Genomic DNA, 15,984 nt, shown 5'->3' on the forward strand with positions numbered 1-15,984 from the left:
TTGAAATAATATAAAAAGCATGTACGCCTACAGGCTTCCATAGTTTACGGAAAACGACGAACTCATACGGAAATATTTTCATAATACAGTATATAATATCTAAGACTGAAATTTAGGCAATATTTTACATGATTTTTTTCCAACAAATATTTTTTTGAATTTCTAAAAGTAAATTATTAATTTAAGGAAAATTACTCAGTGACGTCATTTTTTAGAATGTAATGGCTACCATAATGGAAGCGTGATTTGTTATTTCCATTTCTGCAAGGTTTGTATTGATTGTACTTATGGACATCTGGAAATCGCAAACCATTTGATTTTGTTAATTAATGTGCAATTGATTAATTATATAAAAAAGAAATAACCCTTATATTGCACAAGTTTTAACTGCGTGTATGTCCTTCTTGCGGCGTTCATCTAATCGCAGAAATATCACACAAAATAGAATGCGTTTTGAAATTATATTCTGACAGCTATCTTAGCATCCTGCTTTTAAATTTACCCGATTTTGATTAAGAGAAATATCCACTTAAGTTGATCACACGCTATTGTTCTTGAGATTTGACTACTGTTAGGTAGTCAAATGCCTGTACATAGTATCTATATTGTACCACCCTAATAGGAATTAATCTTACATTCCTCTGACTTTAACCCCTGCTTTTGAATTGTGACATGTTTGAGCGCCTAACGTGGGGGAGGCATATATAAATCCATCAAATTACAGTCAACTCGTAACCAAACTGACTTCATACCCAAACAGACTTGTAATCAAATAGTCAGAGTAAAAAATGACTTCTATAGTCTGTCCCAAGATATTTATGCTGCACATTTGGGCGATTTTTAAAAAAAATACACTTACCTGTGAAAGAAATGCAATTGAAATAGTTGAAAGGGATATTTTCCAAGATAATTTCATTGACACATTATCATCTTTCACTCGGAAAAATTCACAGGAACGAAAACAGATTCCTTACGGAGATTTATAATGGGGAATGTTTACATCTTTTCTCCATTCGGAATACACTCGGAATACATCGCGCAATATTTCAACGTTATCATCCGGGCTTGCTGCAATACAAAATCTCCGTAGACATAACATTTTTTAGAATTGTATTGAAACCTGATAAGCTAACAGGGGCGTTTTGACTGAGAAATCTTGGAAATTTTTCATACTTTGGAATGAACATCGTTTGAATCCTGAGGTATTTATAAATATCAAACAATTAAGCCAAACGTGAATCCAAAATATCTTGGGACAGAGTATAATACAATATCATGCCTGCCATCAAAGAGTGAGAAGAATTTATATAGGTCAATATAATCAATCGTTTTTTTTTTTTAAAGATAAGACAGCAGGAATTTTCTTTTCGATCAAATGTTGATATTGGGACCTCTTTGGCAAACCTATAGGAGATGACATTAAATTATCAAAAATTATACATCCAAATATCGTATAATTTATTAATTTTTTGTAATTATATCAAAACCTTAACAGATTATCTTTGATAGCAGTCTTCACAAAAACTCGGTGGTCCAAAGACCGCGGCCAGTGAATTTTGATGTACGGTCAGTGACAATCAAAAGTCAAGAAGTCCGGTGGGCTGTAGATTTTCAGTCATACACAATCAAAAAATATTTAAACTCTCTTACTTGCGTTCATGTAATAAATAAATTAAATAAAAAAAGCAAAACATGTTTTTGTGTCGTATCAGGGATGTATTTAGGTCCATGGTCCTATTATTTAGACCTAAGTCTTAACTAATATGTAAAATGCACGTTGCACGAATATCTTACGAACAACTGACTGAAACATGGCAAAGACCAAAAAATTGCCGCCTTCGAGAAGTACAGAGAAGATGCAGTGCCTGGAAAAGCCACTAAAAAACCCTCTGAAACTACTCATGTATCTATTATTAAATGAAAAATGGCCATAGGTTTGAAAAGTTTTTCGTGAAGACTGTGATATTTACAATCCAAGTATCATTGTTTACCACTGGACAAATGGATTATGAGTCTGGATGGGTACGAGTCAGTTTGGATAGACTTCACTTGAATCCAATCCATAAAATAAAATTTTGGTGTGTCGAAGAACCTTGAATTAAACTGAATAGTCATTGCTAAGTTTTATACAAACAATAACTGCTACTAAAATGATTAGTAAAACTATGTATATAGATTTTTAATTCATTATTGATTAAACTTTGACATGTTGCCATTAAAGGTAGACAATAAAGGAGTATGTATGATATGGCCCCCTTTAGTGAGAATCATCAATTTACTGTAATTCTTTGCTTCCTTTGTAAGGATATATGTATACATGTGAAGTTTTTTCATAATTTTTACTTGGATCCAAATGCCTACTATTTTGAAATATGACATAAAAAAGATAACCTTTTCCCATTATTTTTGCATTTTGAGAATGGGTTGTCTTGACTCTTGTAGCATTTTTTCCTTCAGAAAACATTGAACAAACAAATATTTTCATCCAAGATATATAATTGACAAAAAGTTTGTTCTTGTTTAAAGCATTGCTCTATATTTCTCTTTAAAAAAAATAAGAAAAACATCAATTTCTGACCAATTGAATTACAAAAATATTGTCACTTTTGATGTCACTTAGTGATATACTGCCAGTGAGTGCAAATACATAAATTATTAGGTGAAAAACTTTAAAATATCAACAATTCTAAGAAATAACTTAACAATTTAATGTACCTGAAACACTTTTAAAACAAGCATTCTGAGAGTATTGCATAAGCAATACACGTCCCCTACCGGTTTGTATTATTCCATGAAAGCTTCCAAGCACACAACTATTTCAGAGCTATTGTAAAATGTAAACGAGATATCATGCTTTAATCAGAGAAAAAAGAACAGAGGAAATTAAAACTATATGGTTGATATAGAAATTAAATACAAAATAGGTGAAGTAATACTCTTTATTTCATCTCCTGTAATTTCGCCAAGTCTATTCTGTATTCGCTGGTAAAAATTTGTGAAAACAATGCACGGTCATGCACAATATCATTTCTTACCGTCTTCTGTACCCCGAATCAAACCAAACAGTTAAACAGCCCAACCCGACAACGAACCCGATTGTAATAATACAAAAAAAACCCTGCCGATTAAATTTACAACACAATGTTTAACATTTTTTTACAGAATTTATTTTTTTGTTAGATATGATAAAAGGAACGGTACAAGTAACGCACGATATTATTACTGACTACATACTGGCCTCGTTTATTCAATACACTCCGAACCCGATAACGAACCCGAACATTAAAAAATTGGAATATAAAAAATTAATTTTCTCGAAAATATGTCAATCAGACGCTACAAAAGTGTAAACTTGATCTGTAGTTTGACATTTTGAAGCTGTTCAGCAAGTTTCATATTATTCCTCAAATGCATAAAGAAAAAAAGTGTGGAAAACTGAAGTGGGACAGACAGACGGACTGACGGACGGACAGACAGACGGACGGACAGACGGACGCAGAGGAAAGCTATAGTCCCCTCCGGTGAAACCGGTAGGGGACTAATAACAAATTATTGGGGCTATATTTGACTCATTTCATTTAATTATTGTTCTTTGAAGCAGTATGAAAAAATAATACTGAGCTTGCATTGCCTTGCAATATATTCCCCCTTTAACACGTGTTTAAAGAGATGGGAAAATAATCTTTCAGACAAGATAATTCAGAAGCAGATAGAAGATGGCCCACTTTGTGTACCCAGCAGCCAATCCGCAGCCAGCGGCAGCTTACCCAGCTGTACAGACGGCTTATGTTGCTGCAGCACCACAAGCAGCTTATGCCACGGCTGCGCCGCGAGCAGGACAAGCCTATGATAGCTACCAAACTGCTCATGCAACGCCACAGTACGCATATACCACCAGGACACAGGTGGCAGTGACGGTAAGCAGATATTGAGGGCCATTGAAATTTGCACTGGGGTCTTAATTAATGAAGTCAAAGTTTTATGGGACTCTTATAAGAAATAAATATATAATCATTTTAAGATATCATTTATGAATTTGATTTACTGCAGAAAGAATATATATGAAAATTTCTAATTAGTCGGATGAAAGGTATTTGTGACAAATGAATACAAAAATAGTGACAAGAAATTTAATATTAATTGTGTACTCTATAATAGATATTTCAAGATAATCATCAATTCTTTATCTAGCCTGCTGCGACGTATGACCAGAAAGCCTATTATCAACCTGCAGCTGCTGCTCAGGCGGCTGTAGCCTACACCGTAGCTGAGACTCATTATCAAGCTGGTGAGAATAGAGCTCTTCATATCATCAAATTACCGCAGTTAAATGCAAAATTGGACAGCAGTAGTTCTCATTGTACATTTAATGTGTACAGTGCCGTGTTTTTCAGCGAACAAGCCCACCTACACATCAGGGGCCTACCAGTCTGCCCAGAGAGCTGTTGTGACGCCAAAGAGCCACACCCCTGTACAAGCCTCTAGTGCAGCCACTTACGTGTACCCTGCCAACACAAGTCAACCCGTGTCCACATACAGTACTACAACATATGCTACCAATACAACTGCCAGCGCAACCTACACAGGGAAAGGTAACCTTGTTTACCTATTATTGTCAACCATTTCCGAGTTGTTTTCCTCTCTCACTTCATGTTGATTAGCTTATTTAACAGGTCAAAGGCAATGTTTTCCCTATTCATGCACAGCCTTCTGATAAAGAAATGTCATGAATTTGTGATGTTTTAAAATTTAGTGTTCAGACTTTGCAGCCTTATTATCCCTCTATTTAAGCTTGCAGTTCTTGTTAGCTTAGTTAAATTGAGATAATTTGAGTGCTAAAATATTTACTGGCTAGATTGATATTCATCATTAAGTATATACCTTGATAGAATTTGATGGGTGTTTTAGCTTCACTTAATTGCTATTCTTGAAACAAAGTATCATTATACATGTACATGTATTATAAGCATCTTTTTTTTTGTTTTCAAAAATACTGGAAAGGGTCCCGTCTTTTTTTTAATTTAATTTCAAAAATAAACAAAAAAAAATTTATATGTAAGATCCACCACAGCTTTGTCAACAAAATGTTATATCTAATATCAGATCAGTTTTGTTGACAGCTAATTGTGATGACACATTTGGTCATTTACAGTACATGCTGGTGATCACTGATTTCTATTCAAGCTTAGCGGTAGGGATTTTGTTGCTAATAATTAGGATAAGTTTATTTTCTCAAGCAGAGAAGATTCGAATAGCTATTCATTTTCTGCAAAATATACATGTCAGTGTATGATGATGATGAGAACAATTGAATGGCTATTTATGACTGCAAGATACAAATGATAACGATGATACAATTATTCCTGAACATAATGGGTTCAGTTAATCTATCAAGTTGAACGGCTCAGAGACAGATTTAGAATATGACTAAAGCCATAGTGCTTATGAATGTAGGAAATAGTATCCAAGTATTTACTATATCAGATTTGTGCAATCTATACAATAATGGGAGTGGTAAGCTTTAAATCAATTTATCAGAGAAGTCTTGGTTTCATAAATGTATATTTTCCATTACCGGGTATTTTGTTTTATCATAATTTGTGTGTAGGTTTATATGTTGCAAAAGGTTTATATAGATGAGATAATTATTCTTATCTTAACAATATTTTATATAAACTGTACATATATATTTTTTTTATTAATTAAATGAATACATTTACATTTAGATTCACAGCAAAGATATGTAATACAGTTATATTAAGTATAGTTTATGAAAACATTGAAAATTCACAACACTAATAATAGCTTATAAACTATATAAAGTCCACTATATAACATGAATAAAATCATGTTTGTACCTTTAAATATTTTTAGAGTTAGATTTTTGACTGTTCTTGAAAATGGCCCTTGCCCCATACATGTACATACATATTAAAACCATAGACCGGCCAATGATTTTTAATTTGCTTTGGGTTGTTTTTCAATACAGCTTGAAACGTGAAAGATTTTGGAAAATTTTCTGTTTATATTTTCTTTTTTAGATGAATTCTTGCACAAAATTAATGAATTTCACATTTGAAAATGTTAAAAGTTACCAATATTTACATGCACAGTACATGTATATGTAGTTAGACTTTGACAAGATACAACATTGTTTGAAAACTTATTTTAATATTATGCATTGTTGTAATATGATGTATCATTGTATTTACCAATCAAAGTTATTTTTTGAAACTTTTCAACTTTTCAAAATTGTTTGTTTGTTTCAGTTTGTAATGATATAATTATTAAGTATTCCTTTGTATTTTAGTACATATTTTACTTGTACTTTATGGTCATATCTTGGAGTTGTTTGGTTTTTCAAATGAGCCTCATCTAAACTGATCTTTTTTACTTTTAAATACATGTACTGGTTAAGGAAAACCATTAAAAATTAATTTTTGATGTGAATTTTGACTAAACCAGATAACTCCTGGACTTCCCTGGGAAAACACTGCTCAGAATTTTACTAATTGCCTTAAAATCAGAAAATTTTCTAAGTGTTCAAAATCTTAAAAGTTGCTTTTTATTTTATGATAAAATTTTCAAGCATATACATGGGAACGTGACATGTTGTTAAATTCATGGTGATATGTGAAGGGAAATTTTCTGATTTTCTGTAGTGACTGCTGTTTGAATTCTAGCCTCCATAAATTTATTTCAGCAAGTACAGGAGCTTCAAATTACACTGCCTACAAGCAGACGGTTCAGCCAGTAGTAATCAAAGGTTTGTATCCCCAACATCAGCGGAGGCCATCATACGAACCAAGTACCAGTCCTTACCCTAGGCTTGTTATATAGGCACTGTAGTTGTTCAACACAGTAGCTTTTTTATGCACCTTAAATGTTCACAGCTACAGATCTGGTGATTAGGATAGATGTGCATGTAGAAATGTTGTTTCATTACTTAACAGAAAGACAAGGTTATCTAATAAATCACTTAAAATTCATTGTAAAGTAACCATTTTACTGTTTAAAATAGTTGTTATTAAAAATGATTATGCATTAATTCTTATTTATGATTTATTCCTCTAATCTGTGAACTGTTAAAAGTCTCCACATTATGCTTATTAACATTCATTCATCTCTCTAAAACACCCAATTAATGCAAAGTTCTGAACTTTTTTCACATCGGTAAATTTGAAAAGGAACCATTACGTCAGGGTGTTTCTTTACATACTGTAATATTTCTGCATTTGTTACAGGTTATGATGCAGCACTGTATTCAGCAGCCACTTCATACTACCAGCAACAGCAACAAGCTGCCAAGACCACAAACACCTGGCAGGTAAAGAAGGCGGGGCAGACAGGTAAAGCCAAGCCCAAGATCCCTCCAAAGCAGCCTCAGCTCCACTACTGTGATGTCTGTAAGATCAGCTGTGCTGGGCCTCAGGTCAGTAATATACTCTATGATGCTTGTATTTTAGCATTGTATTTCATCAATAAGTTGTTTATTTGTGTAGTTGTGATGTTTAGTTTAATTTATCCATTCCCACATGTAAATTTCCATCAAACTCTGGGATTTAGTCTTCTTGATCTACAAGTTATTAAAGAATAATTGCATTCAAGTACATGTATTAACAAATACATTGAAAGCACTTAAACAGAAAAAAAATGCTTATTTTATGGCCTCTCCTAATACTTGGTTAAATTGTACCAGCGTCTTTTAGTTGAAAAGAGTGATTTATGTTTTTATAAGGTAATGATTTTGTTTTTCCAGACTTACAGAGAACATTTAGAGGGTCAGAAACACAAGAAGAAGGAAGCAGCAATGAAGGCAGGCACAGCCTCCTCCTCTAGTGGACGTGGCAGTCAGAATCAGCTGAGGTGTGAGCTCTGTGATGTCACTTGCACTGGAGCTGATGCCTATGCTGCCCACATCAGAGGATCAAAGCATCAAAAGGCATGACGTTATATTCATGTGTAGTATGCAAAGCATCAAATACAAGTACATGTAGCTTAGAGTGATAATCATGTTCTAAAAAAAAAAGATATTTAATTGTTGCTCAGTCATTGTCATTTTCAGTATGAATTATTCAGAAAAAATATTTTTGAAAATATCTTCTTTTTATCTTTCTGGCTTTCAGTGTAAGTCTAATCCCCTAAAATCTAGCATGTAGAGGGTCCCACTGAATCTATTGTTCTGACCTTTTTCCAACAGGTCCTGAAACTACACACAAGACTGGGAAAACCCATTCCCTCCACTGATCCTGTGGTGGTCTCCCCAGCAGCCAGCGGAGCGTCATCTGTCGCAAAGACTGCAAGCAATACATCCACATCTACAGCCAGCGTTACAAAGCCAACTGTCAAATCAAACATCACTCCCATTGCCACTACCAAAAAAGTCCTGTCAACTCCAAAGATCACTTTCATAGGTACATGTTTTTCTCAACTTCAGATCAGACATGATATTAGTTTATCTTATCTTCATTGTACTTTTACCCAGTTATTACTTCCAGTACCATTTAATTTTTAAAATGTTCCAACATGGTGTTCAGTATTTTTTTCCAATTTTTACAAGAAATTAAAAAATTTTTTACTTGTAAATGTTTCAATATCATGTCTTTCTGATTTCATGGAATGTTGTTTTTCTGTGATCTGTCTTGTATACTCTAAAGGTTTATCCGTTTTGAATTTAACCCTTCATTTAAATCAGTAGTAGTATCGTTTCTGTTTTATTTTAGGTGGTACCCAGCTAAAAACTTTGGATGTGAAAACAGTGGAGGTCAAAGTGGAGCCCACCTCCTCCAAGTCAGGGGAGAGTCTCAATACATCCGCAGCCTCAACATCCAGTAATGATGGTAAGGGGAGGTCCAGTCTATTGAAATACATGTATCACCAGAAATATATGCATGTCTGTTTGGATGTAGATTTAGATGTGTTTATCTATTTTTCAGATAAAGATGATGATGGAGATCCGCTTAATATTCTTGGGGAAAAGGATGTCACTCCTGTTGGTGAGTATTTACGGGTTTTTATGTACAATGTAATTAGGGAATTACGTGATGTACTGGTAAGATGACATCAATGAGTATTTGATATTGCAGGACATGAATACATTGAGGAAGTTAGAAATGACCAGGGCAAGACTGTTAGTTTCAACTGTAAACTCTGTGAGTGCAAGTTCAATGATCCAAACGCCAAAGAGATGCACATGAAAGGAAGGAGACACAGACTGCAATACAAAGTAAGTGATCATATACTTAACAGACATTGATACTATCATAGGGATAGTAAAATCTAAATCGACAATGAATATGTGGTATTTCAATTTTATAGAAAAAGGTTGATCCAAGTTTACAAGTGGAGGTTAAGCCAAGCATCAGAGCACGTAAAATCCAGGAGGAGAAAGTACGACGTCAGGCTCAGAAAGAAGAGTTCTGGCGAAGGAGAGAGCAAGAGCAGAGATGGAGGGAAGAAATGAGGTAAACACATGTATAACATCTATACAAAAAACAAAATTTGATAAACATGTATAATTCTAACCTGCACCTAAATGATGTTGAGATCAGTTTAAATGTATTGCTCACACGTAGAATGGCTACAGTTACTGACTCATGATATAAGATGGACATTTAACTGTGTTTGACATTTAGTGAAATGCTATATATATTGCTATATGCCCACTCTATTTGTGCACTTAGGATGGAAGAGGAGATGTACTGGGAGGAGCGGCGGCGCTATGAGGAGCTGGAGTACTACGAGTGGCAGAGACAGGGTCGTCCCGGCATGCCACCCCCACGACCCTACCCTCATGGACCAGGGGGGCCCATGGTAATTAGTATTATGTTACTCTTTTTGTATGTTATATTTTTGGTAATCACATGTATTCATTTCTCTTTTTGTGCACATACAGGGTTGAGGCTATCATTTTCGAGAAAAATTTTTTTTAAATGAATAGAGGCAATAACTTTGGATTAAAACAATTTGTGTTAATTTTTATAAAGTATGTTACTTCAACTTTAACTCTTAGAATTGGAAATCAAAACCTCTATCTATTGTGCTGTTGTAGGGAATGAGAAGACCAGACTCCTCAGATGACCGCCATGTGATGTCAAAACATGCCAGTATTTATCCAAATGAAGCTGAGGTACACAAATGATATATACAGTATCTATAAGGTGTCTCTTCCTGAAAATTTCCATCTTGTAATTGGACTTGCATTCATGATAATTTGTTGATCTTGTAATGTGAATTGCATTTATGATGAATTGTTGATTTTGTAATGTGACTTGCATCCTTAATGATTTGGTGTTGTACTTTACTTCACAGCTGCAAGCAGTTCAGAATATTGTCTCTTTATGTGAAAAGGCCCTGAAGAATGTTTCAGACTTCCTGGCAGAAAGGTAACAAAGTCTCCATAAAATTCTGTTTTTATGCAACATTTATACTTTATTTCTAATAAAATGAATATGATTTATTTATGCAGTGATGCACCAAAGTCAATGGATATAGATAAAGTCAAAAAGGAGGAGAAAGGAGTCAAAAAGGAGAAGGAGGAGCCAAAAGAAGGGTAGGTCCTCTGGGCCGTATTGACTTGATAGATTCATAATGGATGGTGTATCACTGGAATTAAAACAATGTTTTCAAAACTGAAAAGAAATAAATAAGATAGAGTGGATGATACTGGACCTGTGTTGAATAGGTATTGTAATGTTTCAGAGAGAAGAAAGAAGAATCGGCTGTTCCCAGGGTCCTGAAGGGAGTTATGAGAGTTGGGGTTCTTGCCAAAGGTCTGCTTCTTCATGGAGACCTTAATGTCAACCTTGTGGTCTTGTGCTCAGAAAAGCCTACCAGGACATTGCTGGAGAGAGTAGCAGATGCTCTCCCTAAGCAGATAGCTGTGAGTATTTAGATCATAGAAGGAAAGCTCAGTTATCTTTCCTTTTGTTTAAAGTGAAAGTATACGAAATTATGAATTGGTGATGATCATGTTTCAGGCTATCACTGATGAGAAGTATGAAGTTAAGCGATGTGTGGAGGAAGCAGCCATCATAGTGTCCAGTGAGAGTGACCCCAAAACATCCTGCTCTGTGACCTTGACCTCACCCGTTATGAGAGAGACTCAGCTTGCTGATGGAGGTCAGTCACCTTGACCTAGTATGGTAGAGAGATCAAGGCCAGTAGTCCCTGAAAACTCTACCATTGTCAAATGGTTTATCATACTATTTTGATCTATTGTTTAGATTACTTTTGAAAAGACTCTTAAGTTCACACTATGTCAGTCAATCTATTTACTGTATCTTAGTTACAATCCATCAAGCTAGCCAAAGATTTCTGAGCCTCCCAATAGAATGACTGATCACGGTTAGAGGAATTATTCAGGCTATTCTTTTATTTCACATTCATTTGTTATAATTTTAATGTTTTTGAATTGTTTATCCTGATGCCTGGATTATTTCTTGACATGTCACTAATACTGATTTGTTTTCCTACTCATGGGAAGTGGCCCTCTAGAGTCGACAGAGACAGAGGAAGGATTTTTGACCATTGATGGTGCTTGCCAGCCCTGTGCCCAAACTTGTGACTTAAACTTGTGTGCAATCTTAAATTATAATTTTTAGACCGCTTTCATAAATTTTTGGTTATTTCATTTTCCTTCAGACATTACTTTCACATCAGCTTTATCATACTAACCTAAGTACAATATGAAATGTTGATTGAATTCACAAATATTTTTTTCTGTACCATTTTATGCTGTTTTTACTTTTAAATTTTGATGGTTTTTTTTTTATTTTCGTTAATGATACGTTAGCTTTATGCACAATTTAGTAGCTATTAAAACAGTTGTACAGTGTATTTATTTTGTTTAAAAGTAGCATGAGATGGTATTAGATTTGATAGGTTTAGACATTAGACATTCCTACAAAAATCTGTGTATCTGTTAGCAATATAATTTGGTACATTTACACTTCTTAGTTAAATTCCAACTTTGCCTCTTATTCGTTTTCTTAGATATTGCTTTGTCAGCATCTTTTCAATATGCTAAAGCTGTTTGTTTTCAATGTCCCTGCACACTTATACAGTCACTTGGATTGGCCAGGGCTGGCCCCTTAAGATATTTAACACCTAAGTAAGAGAGTCCATCATTTTAATGGTCAAACACCCGTTCCTGAGTCACGAGGTTGAATGCTTGTATTAATTCAGAGACATCCACTGTCACGGTTAAAGATCCGCCAGATGTTTTGGACAGGCAGAAATGCCTGGATGCCCTTGCAGCTCTACGACATGCTAAATGGTTCCAGGTTTGAGACTTTTTTATATACTTTGCAGCCTTATGAGAAGAGTTTGTTATCTTATATTTTGCTGTTATCTGTTTAATTGAGCATATTTTGCCATCATTTTAAAATGATCAATCTTTATGAATGAGATTTAAATCAGGATAAAATTTCAATAACAGGGTTAGACAGTTCTCTGACAAATATTAATTTTATGAATGTCCAGATTTGTCACAAAAGTTTGATTTTGGAATGGGCAGTTTAAACTATTCTCTTTCCTTTTGTGACAAATTGATTTTGATTTTTGTGACTTTCTTCATGTTATTTGGTTGTGCATCAGAATGCTCCAAAGAAGGTAAGCTGTATGAAATACATGTTCTATGAAAACCAATTTTGTCAGAGAACTTGATCTTGAGAACATTTCTATTATGTTTTTCTACATGGGGTGAAAATTTTGACCTTTTGATAGCCATGCACTGTCCCACTTTGCAATCATTCTGTATACCATATATAGTCCATAGTGTGGTCTGCACAGAATCGAAGCTCTCGCTTCAATGCTGTCGTCACACAAGTTAGTGATCAAGTGAATGCAAGTTGAGAGAGTGCTAGAAGATTGATCATATAGAGTTAGGTGTAACAACATGAGGCTGGAAAGTTAAGGGTGCTATCAAACTTGCTCTTAGTTGAAAGAATTTCAACCTGAGAGAGAGTCGAAAAGCAAACATGCAAGAGCATCTGTGAAATTGGTACAGATGTACTCGACACAAGAAGTTTAAAGCCTGTATTAGAGATGGAAAAAATCTGGATCAGGCTTCAAGATTTAACAAGACACTGTACATGCACCATCCCCCTTTGAACTTTATCCAGATTTTTTTCCATCTGAGGTTGAGATGACCTGAAGTATTCATCAAGACTTGTTTTCATTTTTAGGCTAGAGCCAACGGACTACAATCCTGTGTTGTAGTCATCCGGATTCTGAGGGATCTGTGTCAGAGAGTTCCCACTTGGACTCCTCTCAATGAATGGGTAAGTTGTTCCACAGACTGCTGCTTGAAGCATTTTTGAATCATTTTGAATACATGCACTTGTTTTTGTTTTGTATATATTTATATCAGCTGAAACAGGGGAAGACATTTTAGAACAAAACTTTCCCTTGCAACATCTGTAGAGAATAAAGAAACGAGTCATGTAGGCTTTGGTGCCTTGTGAAACTTCCTAACTTATAATAATTTGAAATACAATTTTTTGTGCTAGATATTAAAATATTGCAGTATTTGCACTCAACATAAAATTCTTAACATGACATTTTTGTGAAATTCATTTTTCTGTAATCTTTTCTCATTAAATTCTGTGAGTGATCTTTTAACCTGAATTTTTTGGAAAAATTTCAAGTGAAATTTATTGTAAGTGCCACTGTGTTTCAAAAGGATTAAGATATTGTAATTTTATTATCCATTTGTATTTTTTATTTTGAAAAAAAGACTTTGCTAAATCATTTTTTGTTTATGTTGGATTTTCAGGCTATGGAGTTGCTTGTAGAGAAGTGTGTAAGCAGTGGAGGGGCTAATATGAGTCCAGGAGATGCCTTGAGAAGAGTGTTTGAAAGTATCTCATCTGGACTCTTACTGCCAGGTAATTGTGCATTATATAATTGAAAAAGGAATTGTTAATTCAATAAAGGTGCATGCTTTTTAGAATTAAAAGATTTTTTGCATTGTAGGTGGGCCTGGACTTTATGATCCATGTGAAAAAGATTCTGTTGATGCTGCTTCATCACTGACCAATCAGGAGAGAGAAGACATCACTGCTTCAGCTCAGGTAACACTTATATAGAGGTTTCTTTCAGAACCTAGAGAATTTTATATGAAATAAAACTGAATGGAGTAACTGTAAGAGTTGTTGTTCACTGTTTGCAGCATGCCCTGAGGTTGATAGCATTCAGACAAATCCATAAAGTTCTGGGAATGGACCCACTTCCAGCCCCTAAACATCTAAGACAGCGCATGAACCCACGCAAACGTCGCCGCACAGACAGTGCCCCAGGAGAAGGAGAGGGAGAAAGTGTGTAGACTTCCTGTACATTTATGTTAATTGAATTGGCATTAAATATGATTATACATATAAAAGTAAAATGTACTTGTAGATGATGGTAGTAAATTCTGAATTATTTGTTTTAGGTGAAAAGAAAGACAAGAAGGAAGATGACTTGGACATGTCTGATGGGAAGTAGGAGTTGTTCAGAGAAAAAATGGAAGAACGATTGTGTGAATTGGAACGAATATTTGTGTTGGATATTTTTTCTTATGTTGTATAATTATACTTGAATTTAAAAAAAAAGTTTGTTTCTTTTTTAAAATTGTACAAATATTTTGTTAATAGGTGTATTTCAATTTTTTCCCTCCCCAAAAAATAGTCCTTGTTTTATTGCAAGGGTAGTTTTATTTTATAGCTGTTGAAGCTCATCAGTTGAACGAGTTGCTTTCTTGGTGAAGCTTCCTGGTTTTGACAGTTTGTTTTGTGCGTAAGGATAGAACAAGGGATCATGTTTTCAAATTTTGATACATTTGTGTTTTTACAATACTGCAATTCAGAGTGCACTGGTGTCAGTTTTAGGAAGATTCCCAGAAAGAAACAGTGAATATCTTCATTTTTGAAGAAATTATATTTATGATCATGAACAATATTTTAGAAATGTATCATTGTTTTAAAGGAACATAACATGTCATCTAATTGGATACAGTCAATATGTCATACATACCTTGTGTAAAAGGACAATCACATTTATTGAATTGTATTTCAAAACTAAAAAAAAAATTACTAGTGTACCATTTTTCGTCAGTTAATAAAGTTTGTAGACTAATGTGTACTTCAGATCTTGATTTCACATTATTTTCATTATAATTAGTATGGTTTGTGAACATTTTAAGAAGTGCAAACAAAAAAACGATTATATAATGTTAAGTTATATTTAGCAAGTTTTATTTAATTATAAAATAGTTAAATTGATGGGTTGGTTAAGCATCAACTAAAAGATCAAATATTTTGAAATTGATAAAATCTATAGTTATTTTCGAATGGTTTATTCATTTCCCATTAATTTAGATAAAAACGATATTGTAAGGAAGGACAAGGATTTTAACACCTTGACATAGTTCACTTCCACATATCTACCGGTACTCAACCCTTTTTCGCTCTCACATTTTCATGTTCTTTTGGGATACTTGCAATCCATTATGTTAAAATAAAATTATTAAAAATGGTTACAAGTAAACATATTGCTCTTGATGGTATTTCCAAAACGATTGAAACTCAATACAGGCCACAATAAACAACTTTGACCCGTTTACAACAATTAGCCAGATAAAATTTGATAAATGAAAAGAAAAAGAAAAATTGTTCTCAATTTTTAGACAAAATGAGGGACGTATATTTACGTTCCTGGCAAAATCTAGAGAAAAGCTGAGACTTGTACTACAAATATGCTAATTAACAAACTTCTGCATCAGCATCCATAAATAGATTTTAAGGAACTCGACTTATTTGATGTAGGAGTTATTTTTTAAACCTCCTTTGGTTGTGCTAATTTCAGTAAATTTGGGGGATGGGGTACTTTAAAAACGTATATGTGTCATGTCATAAAATTAAAATATGATTAAATCAACAAAAAGGAACGTACTTATATGTTTAAACAACTAACATTTTTATTCTCTAGATTATTACATAAATT

General features: G+C 34.0%; 1 protein-coding gene across 4 annotated transcripts; it reads left to right on the top strand.

Annotated features, from left to right (window-relative positions):
- The first annotated feature begins 133 nt into the window (after nt 1–133).
- Nucleotides 134–15,117, top strand: LOC105338640 (zinc finger RNA-binding protein). 4 transcript variants are annotated; one of them, XM_011443846.4, is made up of 24 exons: nt 134–268; nt 3,690–3,917; nt 4,192–4,288; nt 4,380–4,592; nt 6,704–6,766; nt 7,245–7,432; nt 7,760–7,942; nt 8,201–8,414; nt 8,724–8,840; nt 8,937–8,996; nt 9,087–9,226; nt 9,319–9,464; nt 9,684–9,813; nt 10,052–10,129; nt 10,312–10,385; nt 10,469–10,552; nt 10,702–10,882; nt 10,980–11,121; nt 12,187–12,284; nt 13,188–13,283; nt 13,778–13,889; nt 13,978–14,075; nt 14,174–14,318; nt 14,435–15,117. In XM_011443846.4, exons 2-24 carry the CDS (start codon nt 3,717–3,719, stop codon nt 14,485–14,487), a joined length of 2,913 nt encoding a protein of 970 aa, XP_011442148.3. In that variant the 5' UTR covers nt 134–268; nt 3,690–3,716; the 3' UTR covers nt 14,488–15,117. The 4 variants fall into 4 exon arrangements, with proteins under 4 accessions (XP_011442148.3, XP_011442157.3, XP_011442165.3 ...); XM_011443855.4 differs by having other exon boundaries at nt 4,395–4,592; XM_011443863.4 differs by lacking the exon at nt 6,704–6,766.
- Nucleotides 15,118–15,984: the final 867 nt, after the last annotated feature.

This window comes from Magallana gigas, chromosome 6 (genome assembly GCF_963853765.1).
Source record: "Magallana gigas chromosome 6, xbMagGiga1.1, whole genome shotgun sequence".
Classification (NCBI taxonomy): domain Eukaryota; kingdom Metazoa; phylum Mollusca; class Bivalvia; order Ostreida; family Ostreidae; genus Magallana; species Magallana gigas.

What these genes read in the sequence shown, in the direction of transcription:
- LOC105338640 (XM_011443846.4), top strand. Translation starts at nt 3,717, where the DNA reads ATGGCCCACTTTGTGTACCCAGCAGCCAATCCGCAGCCAGCGGCAGCT. An exon ending in TCCAAAGATCACTTTCATAG is followed by an intron (nt 8,415 to 8,723) that starts GTACATGTTTTT and finishes GTTTTATTTTAG; the next exon opens with GTGGTACCCAGCTAAAAACT. An exon ending in GGACTCCTCTCAATGAATGG is followed by an intron (nt 13,284 to 13,777) that starts GTAAGTTGTTCC and finishes TTGGATTTTCAG; the next exon opens with GCTATGGAGTTGCTTGTAGA.